Below are 13590 nucleotides of genomic sequence, written 5' to 3'. Positions count from 1 at the left end.
TTTTTATGTTTAAATCAGGGGTAAGGCTATATAATATATTTTATATTGGTGGTAAACCCAGAAAATCTTTCACTTATTAAGTGTAAAAGATGTGTTACAGACACAAGGCATAATATGGAACATATTCACATTATAGTGAATCAGCCAGAGTGGAATTAACACATTTCCAAAAGGTTGAGGTAATATGATACTTCTAAAACATGTTGAAGAACATCCCCAGGACATAACCAGAGCAGAATGGGCTGATATAATCAAAGGTCAAACATATTTTGCAGCAAAATACTCTCAGCTATGTGAACTTTGTATTTTCTGTGAGTTATGGTGAGGGAAGCTACTATACAGGGGAAATGAGGTGGAATTGATTACAGGCAGGTATAAAGGCAGATTTCAACCAACAAGATAAAAGGGCTGTAAAAGAACCAAATTCAGGGTAAATTACTCAATATTTCTTTGAACAATCAGCAAAAGCAGCAAAAATTGGGCTACAATAGCCAGCCCCCCAGCAGTGGGAACATGTTCCAAGGCTGGCATTAGGCTGATCAGCTTGGGGTTGTGTCAGTGGGTAGCTGTATGGCAGCAGGCATGGCAGACTTGCTGCTTGTTTGATTTGCATATGCAGCCTTCACATCACATCCAATCAAAGTTTCACATTCCCCCTTCTCTGTGTTTGCTCTTACAGTCCTTAATTACAATAACACTTTTCCACACACTTGATAGAGTTCAAACTCAAGTGTCAATGTCGATAGTTTAGTACAATTTTTTGCAGATGGGCCTAAAGATGGACAGTTGTTTCATCAGCCGATATTTTGGCTCAAAGCAAGATAACTACTACTGCTAAACAACTACTGACCAGATGGTATGAAATTTGGTATGGATAATTATTTTCACATTACAGACAAGTGTACAGTAAACCCAACAAACAATCCAGGAAGCTTAAGGAATATGTAGTTAATAAAATGAATTCCACATAAATTAGAATAAAACATAAACATAAAATTGTTTTTGCTGATTGGTTTCTGTGTCTGATATATTTTTTACAGAAGCATTAACACCTTAAAATCACTGTATACAATTAAAGAAGAGTAAAATATTTACTAATATTAATATGTTGACAGTATCAGATGTGGTATATGGGGGGAAATTTGTCTCTTTATTACATTCATTATTCAGTCATGATAGAAAGACAAAGCGAAAGGTAGAATTATACAAGTAGAATATCATTCTCTCTGTAACGCTGTTTTTTGTATAGACAGCAAAGGTAGTGCACCACCATCTTTAGAGAGAAATTATCAGTATTGGTCCACATTTGCATATAAATGAACAGTGGTGAACTGTCAGTGAGGGAGAATGATTTGGAGACAGAGAAATTTGGAGTGGCACAGCACAGAGGGGGAGATTAAAAAGACACAGAAAGTTTCATATAGTGTAGGTACAAAGACAAGCAGAAAGACCGGGGGGTGTTAAACGCAAATATTAATACACAGCCCTGCTTCAGTTAGACATATAATGTGTAATACATGAGTGCATCATTTATATAAGATAACTTTTTGGTTGACATATAGCATATGAGGTGCTGACTTATTATTTACAAGAATGATAAATTATTTGTCATTTGTCAACACAAAAAAGGTATGGTATTAAAGCTGCAATACACACCATTCAACCACTAGATGTCGCACTATAGCACCAGCATCTCAGACCAAAGCAAATGTGCACGTCGTTTATTCAATAAAATTGGGGGGAAAAAAGAAAGAAAGCAGTCCCTGAACCAACAGCTCTGTTAGTGCATTGCCTATTTCTCGCCTCAAATGTTTTGAGAAATGTATTTTACTTGACTGTTTAGCTGTAATTTGAGAAAGTTTGTGATGCAGCCGCCATCTTGAAAATGGACGCGGAGGACACGGAGGGACTCACATGCACTACTATGCACACTCACATGCACTAACATGCATGCATGGCTGGACCGGCCACCAAAACAAAGAACAGAGAAGCTTGGATAACAACACACGTAGAGGGATTGTGACTTTATTCTCTGCTTAGGTCACCATTACTTCATGATATCTTTACATAGAAAACAGTTGTTTGCTGACATCTAGTGAGGCTAGATGTAATTTATTGCAACTTTAATGTTAATTCAGGTCATGTCAGTTCCTGTTACAACAGATCCCTAATGGACCGGTGAAAGATCAGAACAAAGCCAGGCCACATTAACTGTCTGTTCTGTTGTGGATCCCAGACAACAAAGATGGATGACACTAAAGCTTATTTTCCTTATCAGTCTGTAACATTTTTATCATAATCCAAACTGAATCCTGCAGCAAATTACATTTCAACTTCAAAGACCTTGGGCTGTAATTGTGCTTACACAATCCAATTTTTTGTCGTCTCTGAACTTAATCAATTGGCACGGCAATTACCATGGAAGTATTTACATGAATTGATCTGATATGGTGTTATGTATATGAGCTTCATGGATGGCAATAAGAATGACTATTTTCATGAGCAATATAACAAGGTTTTGAAAAATTTCATTCAATTTTCATTCATGTGCCACAAATGCTGGCTCATTCACAGTTGTGGCTAGTCAGCTGATAGAGAGGTTGGCAATGGCATGACTGGGAATGATGAGGAAAATGCAGCACAGACTGTGCCAAGTTCAAGGTATTTACCCCCGAAATAGCCTATAATAGCCTACAAACGTATATAATGATTGTCCAGCTTTTTACTGAATCACATGGTTCCCTCGTGGTCTGGTACTAAATGTTCTTGTCTGCAGACTGGGGTCAGGGAGCCTCTGGTTTACATCAACTTGTTTGCAGCCAGGCTCTCTTGATAGCTTTTTCAATGAAGACAAGGCCCAGTAGCACCCTATTATACATTCACAGCCAGTCAGTGCATCTGTGGGAGTTTACTTCCTATAGAAAGCTATCACTGACCAATCTTGATGGACTTGGGTTCTGTCCAGTCACAAACAAGCATTGTTGTCCCTACCTTTCCTGTTTGTGGTTTGCGTTTTGTGCTTTGTGAAATGTTTTTTGTGTTTTATGAAATGTGTTTTGACCCTCAGGGCCACCGTAGTATTTGACTGAATTACAGTAACACAGGATCCGCCCAGGATAGATCCATTTGGAGGCCTACTGTTATAGGCTGTAAATTCAAATTCAAGGCATGGACAGGGACTTGCAGTGTAACTGTTGGCTGAAGAGACTAAGCCAGTGATTTACAAAGACAGCTTGGGTTCAACAGGTGAAAACTTGGTCCTTGATCTGCACTTTAACTAATCTTGAGGCTAAAGTGAAGAGAGATAGAGAGAGAAACACACATGGACAAAGTGATGAGCCTATAATAGAGCAAGTTGTGATAAGAGGCTAATCCAAGAATGTTTTTATGCACATTTACTACTCTGTACAGTATATCTATGTTATTATCACGCATTACTTCAGTACAGATCTACAATCATAATGTGCGCAGTGCAGGAGAATCATATGTAATTTGATGAAAGATTATGGATGGTATTTTTATCTTGTACCAAGGCTTCCTAGTGCAGTGAACCATTTACGATAGATTCTGCACAATTACCTTGAGGGTCAGAACAGCTCTAAGCCACGATGGAGCCCGAAATCCACGGACACCTTTAGTACATAATTAGCCTTTGCCAAGAATATATAGGTGAATTTCCATAGTTGATAAAGTTGGTCATTACTTTGCCTCCATGGTTAGACAAGATTTTTGTTCTATAAGATAATAATAATCTGTTTCGTACAAAAAATTAACTACAGAATACTGAATGAAGACAGAAATATTCACTGTTGTCCCAAAGATAAATTAGAAAACATAAAATAGGCAATGGAGGACAAAAAAAAAAAATCAAGTGAGGAGGAATGAGTCGGCTGGGTAGGGATAGAGATGGAGTTATGTACACAGAGTGGGTGTAAATTGAGGAGGAGAGCAAGAGAATGAGAGAGACAGAAAGTTATTAAGAGTCCTTATCCACATATAGATCATTGACTGTCTTTGTGGCCTGCGAGAACCCTGCCGCCCACCCAACATCTGATAATTACACTTCATTAGGAGAGCAGGTAGTGATGAGGAAAGAGAGGGCAACTACTGAGGGCGACTTGAGAGCGAGTGAGAGACATGTAAGTAGGAAAGAGGAGAGAGGCACAATGGAGTGATATAGCATTGTGAAGGGATAATGTGAATTTGATTATAGGGGGAAAGAAAAGCAGGAGTTGACTTAGATGACACGTAGCTCACTCTGTGATTGTGTGTGTGTGTATTGTGGGTGTTGTGAATGTGCATTTGTTTTTGTGTGTGTGTGTGTGACTCCATGAGTGTTTATGTGTGTACATGGGTAAATTTATTCTAGCTCAGGGCTCTTTATTTATTGCCTTGGTTTAGTGTCACTCAAAGATAGACAGGTCTGCCCAGACACAGAATGTAATAAGGGTCTGTGAGGCACACACACATCCTGTAGCTTGACATTCCCCCCCTTGCTATTTCCTTGCACTGTCCATACCTATGCCCTACACGTCATGTGATGTAGCAGTGTGAGGGCATCAGCAGCAGCAGAGTGTAGCACTAGCCGGTAAAAGAGTGCTGCAGCTTAACAGTGCTGCAGTAAGATTCACTGGGGCAGTTTCCTTCAGTCTGACAGCCATGTGGGAATGTGTCTATACAGAAACGTCCTTTACATTATGGGCTTGTCTAAGAGTGGCTGAACAGGATCACTACAAAAGGTGCGATGTCCCAGAGGTGCAGGGAGGACAAGGGAGAGATCTTGTGTTTGTGTGTGTAGATGTGTATGTGCTGTCCGCAGAGAGAGTGAGAGGTGGGGACTGCAGTATTCCTCCAGCGGGAAGCATTGATTTTCCAGCCCAGCATGGGGATGTGGGAAATGTCAGCCTCTAATTGAGTTGATAAAACCGTTTTGAGTTTCAGACGTAAATATGGTTTCCCCCCACACAAAAGGCCACCGCATTAGACAACTCCCATTGGGAGGTCTGTAAGGAATGAAAGGTCTCCTTGTTGTGTGTGTGATTTTGTGTGTGTGTTTACATGCGCACACCCTTATGCATGCAAAGTTGTTTGCACAGTCAGACGATATTTAAATGTTTCTCGGACAATACACGTCCGTCGGTGAAAGCAAGTGAAAGGCACTGAATAAAATGTTTGTTTGACTGTGAATCGGGATACAAGCTTGTTAGAATAAACAGTCGTTGCTGTGGCAGAGAGGGCAGAAACGGAGAGAGCGAGGCAGAGGTCATATCCATTAGAGGTGTCGAGGGTGAATAAAGAAGAGGCTGAATGAAGCCTCTACTGTCCCTGATGATTACCAGATTGATATGCAGAGAGAGCAAGGGACTTACTGGCTGCTTTCAATGGAAAATCATCCTAATGTCAGTGGATGAGTAGTTGTCTATGGTTTAATGTTTCTTTGATGATTATCTCTGTGAAAAGATGATACATGCATGGAATGGAAGTGAATCATGCAATCAGATTTTGTTTTTTGCTGTGATTTTTTAACACTCTAAACAAAAAAATACAGCTTGTTTGCTGGAATTAAAATTGTTAATAGTGTTTATTACTTCAAGATATGTGACAGTTGTGTAATCAGGTTTAAAGTTGTGAGAAGTGAATGCGAGCCTGTTTGTATCTATAGGGGCCCTGCTCTCATTATTAGGAGCGATAATTAGACAGGGTTTCACACATTACGCTCCGCACTCACACTTTGTGTTTCTCTCACATTCATATATAAGCACACACACATTTGTAGCTAAGCCCACTGGTAATTAACAGACATAATTAGGCAGACAACCATTCGTATAGGGAATGCACACTCATGCAAACATACACACACACACACACACACACACACAAAGACACACATTACTTCCCTGGTAATTAAGAGTATTAATTACAAGCATAGCTGTCCCTGTGAGGCTCTGTATCACTCACAGACTGGCACGCAGCAGGGTTCTTATTACTTTATCTCACCACACCATCACCACTTCTGTCTCTCAATCCCTCTGGTTACACATACACACACATGTACTCCCAATTATGCACCTGCTGGATAAACAAATGATAGCCAAGTAGTCAGAGACTGATAGCTGGCCATAGGTTAACCTCTAGTAGCTTGGTAATTGGGAGAGATCTACTAACTGTAGTGTGCCTGAGGGGCTGCGCCATTGTCTATGATTTTTGTCAAATGTCTTTTCAGCTGCTCTATGCCTCCCTTTTTTCTCTTGTGCACTTTATTAGGAGCTGAAGTATATATTTCAAAATTAGGCCAGGAAGAGATATAGTTTCTGTCTGTATTGCACGTGTTAGCTTGTGATTTTATTTGTAAAATGAGCTACTCTACTTCCACTGTACTATGCACACTAACCTAGTTGGACATGTAGGCCAACCTCTCAGTCCAGTCAGGGTTAAGAGTACAGTAGCATGCAGTATGTAGAAAAAAGATGATCACTCTGGATTAAAACTGTGAGACAAAGAGCCTAAGGAAAATATATCTGTTCATGGAGCTGTTAGACAAGAAACACGCCTTACTTTAAGAGCTTGAGGCGTATTCCTAGTTAATGAACTAGCCGTGCACTTTGTGGCAGTGAAGCTGTGGCGCATCCTCGGCACTTGGAGGAGTCTGACATCACTTTCCCAAATGTCACAGTGGTTGCGTGTTTGGATATTGCAGGGAAACGTCTAAGCTGTCTCTGCAGAGGCCAAGGTGGCACACATGCTCTGAATGTGTGAGCAACCTCAAGGTAGTGAGAGGAGAGCAGAGGAGATAGGTGTCTACTACAGGCATTGCACTGTGAAGTTGCAATCCTCCACAAGCTCAACATAATATGGAGTAAAAAAGACATTAATATTCATACAATATGAAACAGTTTTATACTTGCATACTGTACACAGCTTAGTGTTTTGTGACTAATACAGCTATTTTAGGGAGTGTTTTATAATAAGTAAGAGGAGGATTATTGTAGGTGGTTTATGACCTGGTAATCTTTATCCCTCTCATATGTTCTTGTGAAGTAACGTGAAGATGCATACTATTGTTTTATTATTGTGCAGTAAATATATTACTATATGTTGTAATCACACTGCAACCAATTCGTCTCATACATGTATGTGCTCATACATATTTTATTATCTTTTAATCCCTCACACCTTAGTAATGTGTTGATGAATATCTCTTTCTCTTTCTGCTTCTTTGCAGTGGATGGCTGTACAGATTGGTCAGTGGACTATCTAAAGTACCGGGTGCTACAGGGTGAGCCGGTGCGGCTAAAGTGTGCTCTGTTCTATGGTTATATCCGGGCAAACTACAGCCAGGCACAGAGTGTGGGCCTCAGCCTCATGTGGTACCGCAGCTCCGGCCTTGGCCACAGTGACTTTGAGGAGCCCATTTCTTTCGATGGCGTGCGCATGAGCAAGGAGGAGGACGCCATCTGGTTCAGACCTGCTGACCTCCAGGATGTGGGCCTCTATTCCTGTGTCTTACGGTAAGATGGAGGGAAAAGAATGTATGCTGGGGGATGATGCATTTAAAATGCTTTTTACAGTAACAAGCAGAGGTGGATTTGGTGATTTGGGGGCCCTAGGCAAACTCAGACATGGGGCTTCTGTCATGCCTTATTTTCACTCTTTCTTTAAATGTTGGTATTGGCAGCAGCAAAAGAAGAAATCAAAATGTTTACTTAAGTATAACCACACTATAAAACACTTAAAAGTCCTTCAAAATTGTACATAGAGGGGGCTGAATCCCTCCTAGTAGCAGTGCAATAGATATATACAGTTAAAATGAAAATAATCTTAGATTAGGATTTTAGATACAAAATATATCAACTGATATAATATGATGGATTATTATAGATGAAACTAACCAGCTTTATAGTTATATATAAGCTCATAAGTTATATAATATAGTTTTTCTATAGTGAAATTATATTTTTCTCAAAGAAAGTTTGATATTTTGGGGAAAATGCTTATACACTTTCTTGCTGAGTTAGAAGAGAAGATTCACCCTTTTCCCCAGTTTTTCCAAAGTTCAAAAGTACGCCTGACATATGGTGTGCTGTATCATTGTTTAGTCTGCCCATAAACAGAACTTGTGCGACGTAATGTGCTGCAACGTGATTTAACTAGCTGTTTCGGTTTTCCAGTCTTTATGCTCAGCAGCTAATCTTCTCCCAGCTCTAGCTCCATAAGGCACAGACTTCAGAGTATTGATCTTCTCCTCTAACTCTCGGAAAGAAAGCAAATAAGCATATGTCCTTAAAGGTAATCCCTCTTAATAAACATACATGAACATAAATCTTAGTTAAATCAACAATGCAAAATACCACATTGGGGTCAGGGTGTTGCAGGAGCTACGTCAGCAAACGACGTTGGCGTGAGCATAATCTGTACACGTGCATGAATATGATTGGATGTTACTAGTTATACAGCTGTGAATGAGCCAATGATTGCGAAGTGGCAAGTGGCAATATGTGGACAAAGAGAGATAACTGTATACAAACACAAGTAAAAGCACAAACACACACATACACACACACACTTTAGTGGGCCGTTACAGAGAGACCCTTCCTAATACAAGATGCATAATTATGTGGCAGTAACTTATTAACCTTTGCAGTGGAGAACATCCCTCAATAAACGGCTCATTGCAGCTCTTCATTTCAGAGAGTTTTTTAATAAACCCAGTTGAAGGCCTCTTAAAGACCCGGAGAGGCTTTCAGAATACATGGAGTGTGACCGGGGGGAGAATGTTTGTGTGCAACGATACCCCAGTCTATACTGTATTTCATTATTGTACTCTGTAGCACTAATCTGGTAGAAATGCTTTCCAGACAATGTGTTACTGTAAATTAATATTGTCTTTGATTATTGACTGTTTCTTCTAACAATGCTTTGCTCATATTCAAATGCCGTGTTTGAAATTCAGAGCATACTGTAATTCTTTAGAGCACAACAGTTGTAAAAAGTGCCCTCAGGTCTGTCTTTCTCAGCGTGCTTGTGTTGAGCTGGGGGAATTTCAAACTTCTCAGATACCCTAATCAGAACACTGCAAGAGATTTGCCTCTGAGCTGAAATCAATTGTCTTTTTGTAAAGGGGTAAGCTTTTGAGTCACACATTTTAGCACATATGACCCAAACATTCTCCCCTAAAACTCCCTGCAAGCAGAGAGAGGGGAAAAAACTCCTTTTTTTTCTTGCCCACATTTGGCTTTTATAAAGTACCTCCAGGAGACCTTAATTTATCCATTTAAACCTCAGATATCCGAACTGCACCTCATATTATGGCAACCACCTCATAAAGGTATGTTTTATTACAAGGCTGATGTATTCGTTTGGTATTCAATTTGCCTAATATATAACTACTAAACTCACAGCTCACTGTGTACCCCAATCCAACAACCTAATGAGTTACTCGGTTGTATGAATCTCATCATTAACACATGTAATTAAAAGCTCATTAAGTGCCACTGGTACTGTATAGCAGTTCAGAATGAGCACACACTGCACATGCCAAATTCACAAATTTTATGTCAGTGAAAATTAGTCCGATGAGACGTGTTTCAATGGTTTCAATGACCTCCGCAACCACGTGTTTTTCTTGAATCTGTGCTTATGAGGGCAATCATGGTTTATGATAAGATTTTTTAAAATATAAAATGAAATCAATTGCAAAATCTCTGTGATTTAATTGCAATTAGGATATATTAAAACAAAACAGCAAATGAATGTATGCAGCAAATGAAGTATACTCAAAATCACTCGTAATGGCATACTGAACACAGTGGTAGTGAAGAACTGAGGACATTTAAGCACTTGCAGTGAGTATAATTTTGAGGCACTTGTACTTTTCTCGAGTATTTTCTGCTCCTTTGTACTTCTTCTCACTACATTTCAAAGAGAAGTTTGTACTTTTTACCCCACTACATTTAATGGCAGATATAATTAACAGTTACTTTAAAAATAAAGATTTCACATACACAACATATGATACATTTTTAATAATAATACATTTTATTTATAGAGCACTTTTCAAGGTACTCAAAGATGCTTTACAGAAGTTAAAAGGATGATAAACAAAAAGGGAGAAGGAGTGCGGCAGTAGAGCAGGTCGGTGAGGTAGGAGGGGGCATAATTATGTATGGGAGCAGGAGAGTTTTTGATGTCCTGGAGTTTATTTAGGACTTTGGATGTCATAAATACTGTTACAGTAATCAATTCTGGATGTTATGAAAGTCAGTGGATCAAAGTTTCAGCAACAGAGAAGAAGAGTGATGGACAGAGATGAGTTATGCTTTTTAGGTGGAAAAGGGCAGTTCTGGTGTTTAGATTGACGTAGTGTTCAAAAGAGAGGTTGCTGTCAAAAGTGACTCCAAGGTTGCAGATGTGTGGGGAGCGTGACAGAGTGGAGTTGTCGATGGTGAGGCAGAAGTTGTGAGTGGCTTTGGTGAGGGATTTGGAGCTGATGATTATCATATCTGATTTATCACAGTTAAGTTTGAGGAAGTTGGCTTGCATCCATGATTTAATTTCAGTGAGGCAGTTGGTTAGACTGGAGTGAGTTGCATTGGTGATGGATTTAGTGGAGATGTAGAGCTGGATGTCATCGGCGTAGACCATGAGGACGGACGATATTGAGGATGAACAGGAAAGGACCAAGCACCGAACGTTGGGGGACGCCATGGGGCAGAGGAGTGGTGAAGGAGCTGCAGTAGACTTTGAGGAGGGCTGTTTCTGTTCTGTGCTGTGTGCAGAAACCAGATTAAAATGGTTTGAACAGGTAATTGGAGATGAGGTGAGCTTTGAGTTGGGAGGTGACATGTTCCAGTACTTTTGACAGAAAGAGAAGAGATGGGCCGGAATGGTCAGGATATCGGGGTTGAGTCCAGGTTTTTGAGGATGGGGGTGACAGCAGCCAGTTTGAGTGTTTGGGGGACTGGAGCAGAGCTGAAAGATGAATTAATGATTTCTGTGATGAATGAGGAGATAACTGGGAGACCTCCTTAACAAGAGTGGATGGGATGGGATCCAGAACACAAGTGGAGCTTTTCATTCCTACCATAAGGGTGTAAATCGCCATTGGGGAGACTGGGGAGAACGAGACAGGGGCTGAGTGGTAAAGAGGGGAGAGACAGGTGGGGAGGTGGAGAAGGCAGGGGAGGTGGTCAGGTTGCTATAATGATCATCTCATCAAATATAATACATTGTTACAGGTTAAAATAGAAAATAAGATAAAACGCGCTCAACTCATGATTAGATCTTGAGGACTGGTTGCTGGATCCTCAGTGTAGTTAATTATAAAAAAGAGAGACTAGGACAGCACTCCAATTTGACTTTTTAATATTGTGGCAATATTAAAAAGTCAAATTGGAGTGCTGTCCTAGTCTCTCTTTTTTATTATAGGTTAAACTACCCAGTAATATCTAAAATACTCAAAATTAGGTCCACCTTGACCAGCTATGAAATGAACACGCTCCTCAAATTTTAATGAATCAATAATAATAATCCGGTAATAGAAAATATATAATAACACTCTGAAAGGGGCCATTTTGCATTATGAGGATACTTTTGATACTTTATGTATTTTAGGTACATGCAAGTAAACTTTTGATTGCAACAGAGTATTTTTACAGTGAGTATTGCTGCTTTTGAAGATCTGAACACTTCCTACCACAACCACTTCCACTGCATAACAGTAGAATATTTTATCAAGTCTAACATAAGACATCATGCCGGTGGAATACCTTTTCTTTTTAATGTCTTACAAAAATTATTCTTTAACATGTAAAATCATGACGGATGCTTGAAAGACTGAAAGAAAGGTTCACCTGAGTGATACCAGATGTAATCGTTCCTTGTGAAGAAAATGTATGTGTATGATGTCTATCACCTTATTACGTTCAATGTTTGTTAGTTAAAGTGTACTTCTTAAAAGTCTAGCAAGATATTTTTGACTACAATGACTGATTGGTCAGATAAGGCTGCACACAAACCTCAAGTTATTCACTGATATCATAATACAACCTGATTAGGATGTAAACCAATTAAAGCTGATAGACAGTACTTTAAAGTCATAGCCACTGTTTTATTTCAAATCCAATGTGCTGTAGTATAAAAGCCAACACAACAAAAAAATGTGTCGTTGCCCTAATACCTTCTGACTGCACTGTATATATGGCAGGATAGTTTACAAGAGCGGCTTGTCGTGTTCTGTCTATAAATATAGGTAAATCCCTCTGTGTTAAGTTCAGCTTTTCATTGAAGCCCTCCAGGTGTTTTTTCTCAGAGATTTGGAGGCACACAGTTTCACTGAAGTGTGTGTCTTTCTGTCTGCAAACATGTGTGCACCTAGTGTGTGCATGTGTGTGAACGGTTATCTTTGTCCTCTGTCTGGAAATGTAAGTCTAATCGCTCTCATGTGAAGGTGACTTCATTTACATAGCAATCTCCATGTGCTTTCTTTTGCTTTCTCTCTCTCTTTCATTCCTTTGCTCTTTCTCTGCCTCACTTTCCTCTGCATGTCATCTCACATAAGGTCTTTAACATCAGTTCGGATCCATCAATCTCTCTTCCTCTCCTCCTCGCTCTGTCTCTCTCTCTCTCTCTCTCTCTCTCACACACACACACACACACACACACACACACACACACACACACACACACACACACCACACTCCCTCTATGTTTCACCTGATGAATTATTTCATAATAATTCTAGTAATGAGTCTGTGTTCTGGGGTGGGTGAAACCATGTGTATTTCCTTTCCATGATTAGATTATCCAACATGTGGGATAATAATGCGTGGAGAATTACAGCTAACGTGAGGTGCAGACTAATATCCAAAGCAGTTACACTCAAATAGAATGTGACAGACGTGAAAGACACCGCAGGACTGTGCATCGACCCCCGGCTGTCCATCAATCACGCACCACCGCTGACACCTTCCCACAACACCACAGGGTGCTTGCTGTGAATTATTTAACATGTAGAGATGTCTTCTATTGGCTCCCTGGGGACTTCAATGGCTCAGGTGCACGAGAGGTCATTTCTGATCATCTCCCCATTATTAAGCAAGGAGGGGTTGACTTTGTAGGTGTGTAGATTTGCCTACATGTGCATCCATGTGTCAACATTTGTGTTGGTGAGTGTGTTTGCATGCTTGTGTTTATTCTTATTGTCCAAGTGTACTCTATAAGCCTACAGCGCAGTGTCTTCCCACTCTGTTCCCTCCAGATAGGAGGCATTGAGTCAATGATGTTAGATTTGAACACCAAGAGGGCATAGCTCTCTTGCAGTATCTTACATCTTACTTTTGCTTCCTACAGCATTTTCCAGATGCCCTTTTAGTCTTTTAGTCATCCTCTATGTTCTAGAAGTATACAGTATTTTTTTTTTTTTTTCATTCCCGGCAGCTATTCTCCTTCTGTTCCTCTCATTGCGATCTAGACCCAGTCTTCCACAGCTGCGCGTGGCTACATTTGTCTTTTAAGCATGTGTGTGCGTGCATGTGTCTGCATCTGTGTTTTATGGCCCCAGGAGGTCAGAGGTGTTTATATAAGAGAGGTGAC

At 40.0% G+C, this 13590-nt stretch overlaps 1 protein-coding gene across 6 annotated transcripts in view; it reads left to right on the top strand.

The window, feature by feature from the left end:
* Positions 1-13590, top strand: part of il1rapl1a (interleukin 1 receptor accessory protein-like 1a) — a 279430-nt gene that overhangs the window by 177820 nt on the left and 88020 nt on the right. For all 6 annotated transcript variants that reach the window (XM_067603961.1, XM_067603960.1, XM_067603958.1 and 3 more), the window contains one exon: positions 7223-7508. In XM_067603961.1, the coding sequence (XP_067460062.1) occupies positions 7223-7508 (286 nt within the window). The remainder of the gene's footprint in view (positions 1-7222; positions 7509-13590) is intronic.

The sequence above is a fragment of the Thunnus thynnus genome, chromosome 11 (assembly GCF_963924715.1).
Source record: "Thunnus thynnus chromosome 11, fThuThy2.1, whole genome shotgun sequence".
Classification (NCBI taxonomy): domain Eukaryota; kingdom Metazoa; phylum Chordata; class Actinopteri; order Scombriformes; family Scombridae; genus Thunnus; species Thunnus thynnus.
This window is presented reverse-complemented; position numbering and strand designations above follow the sequence as displayed.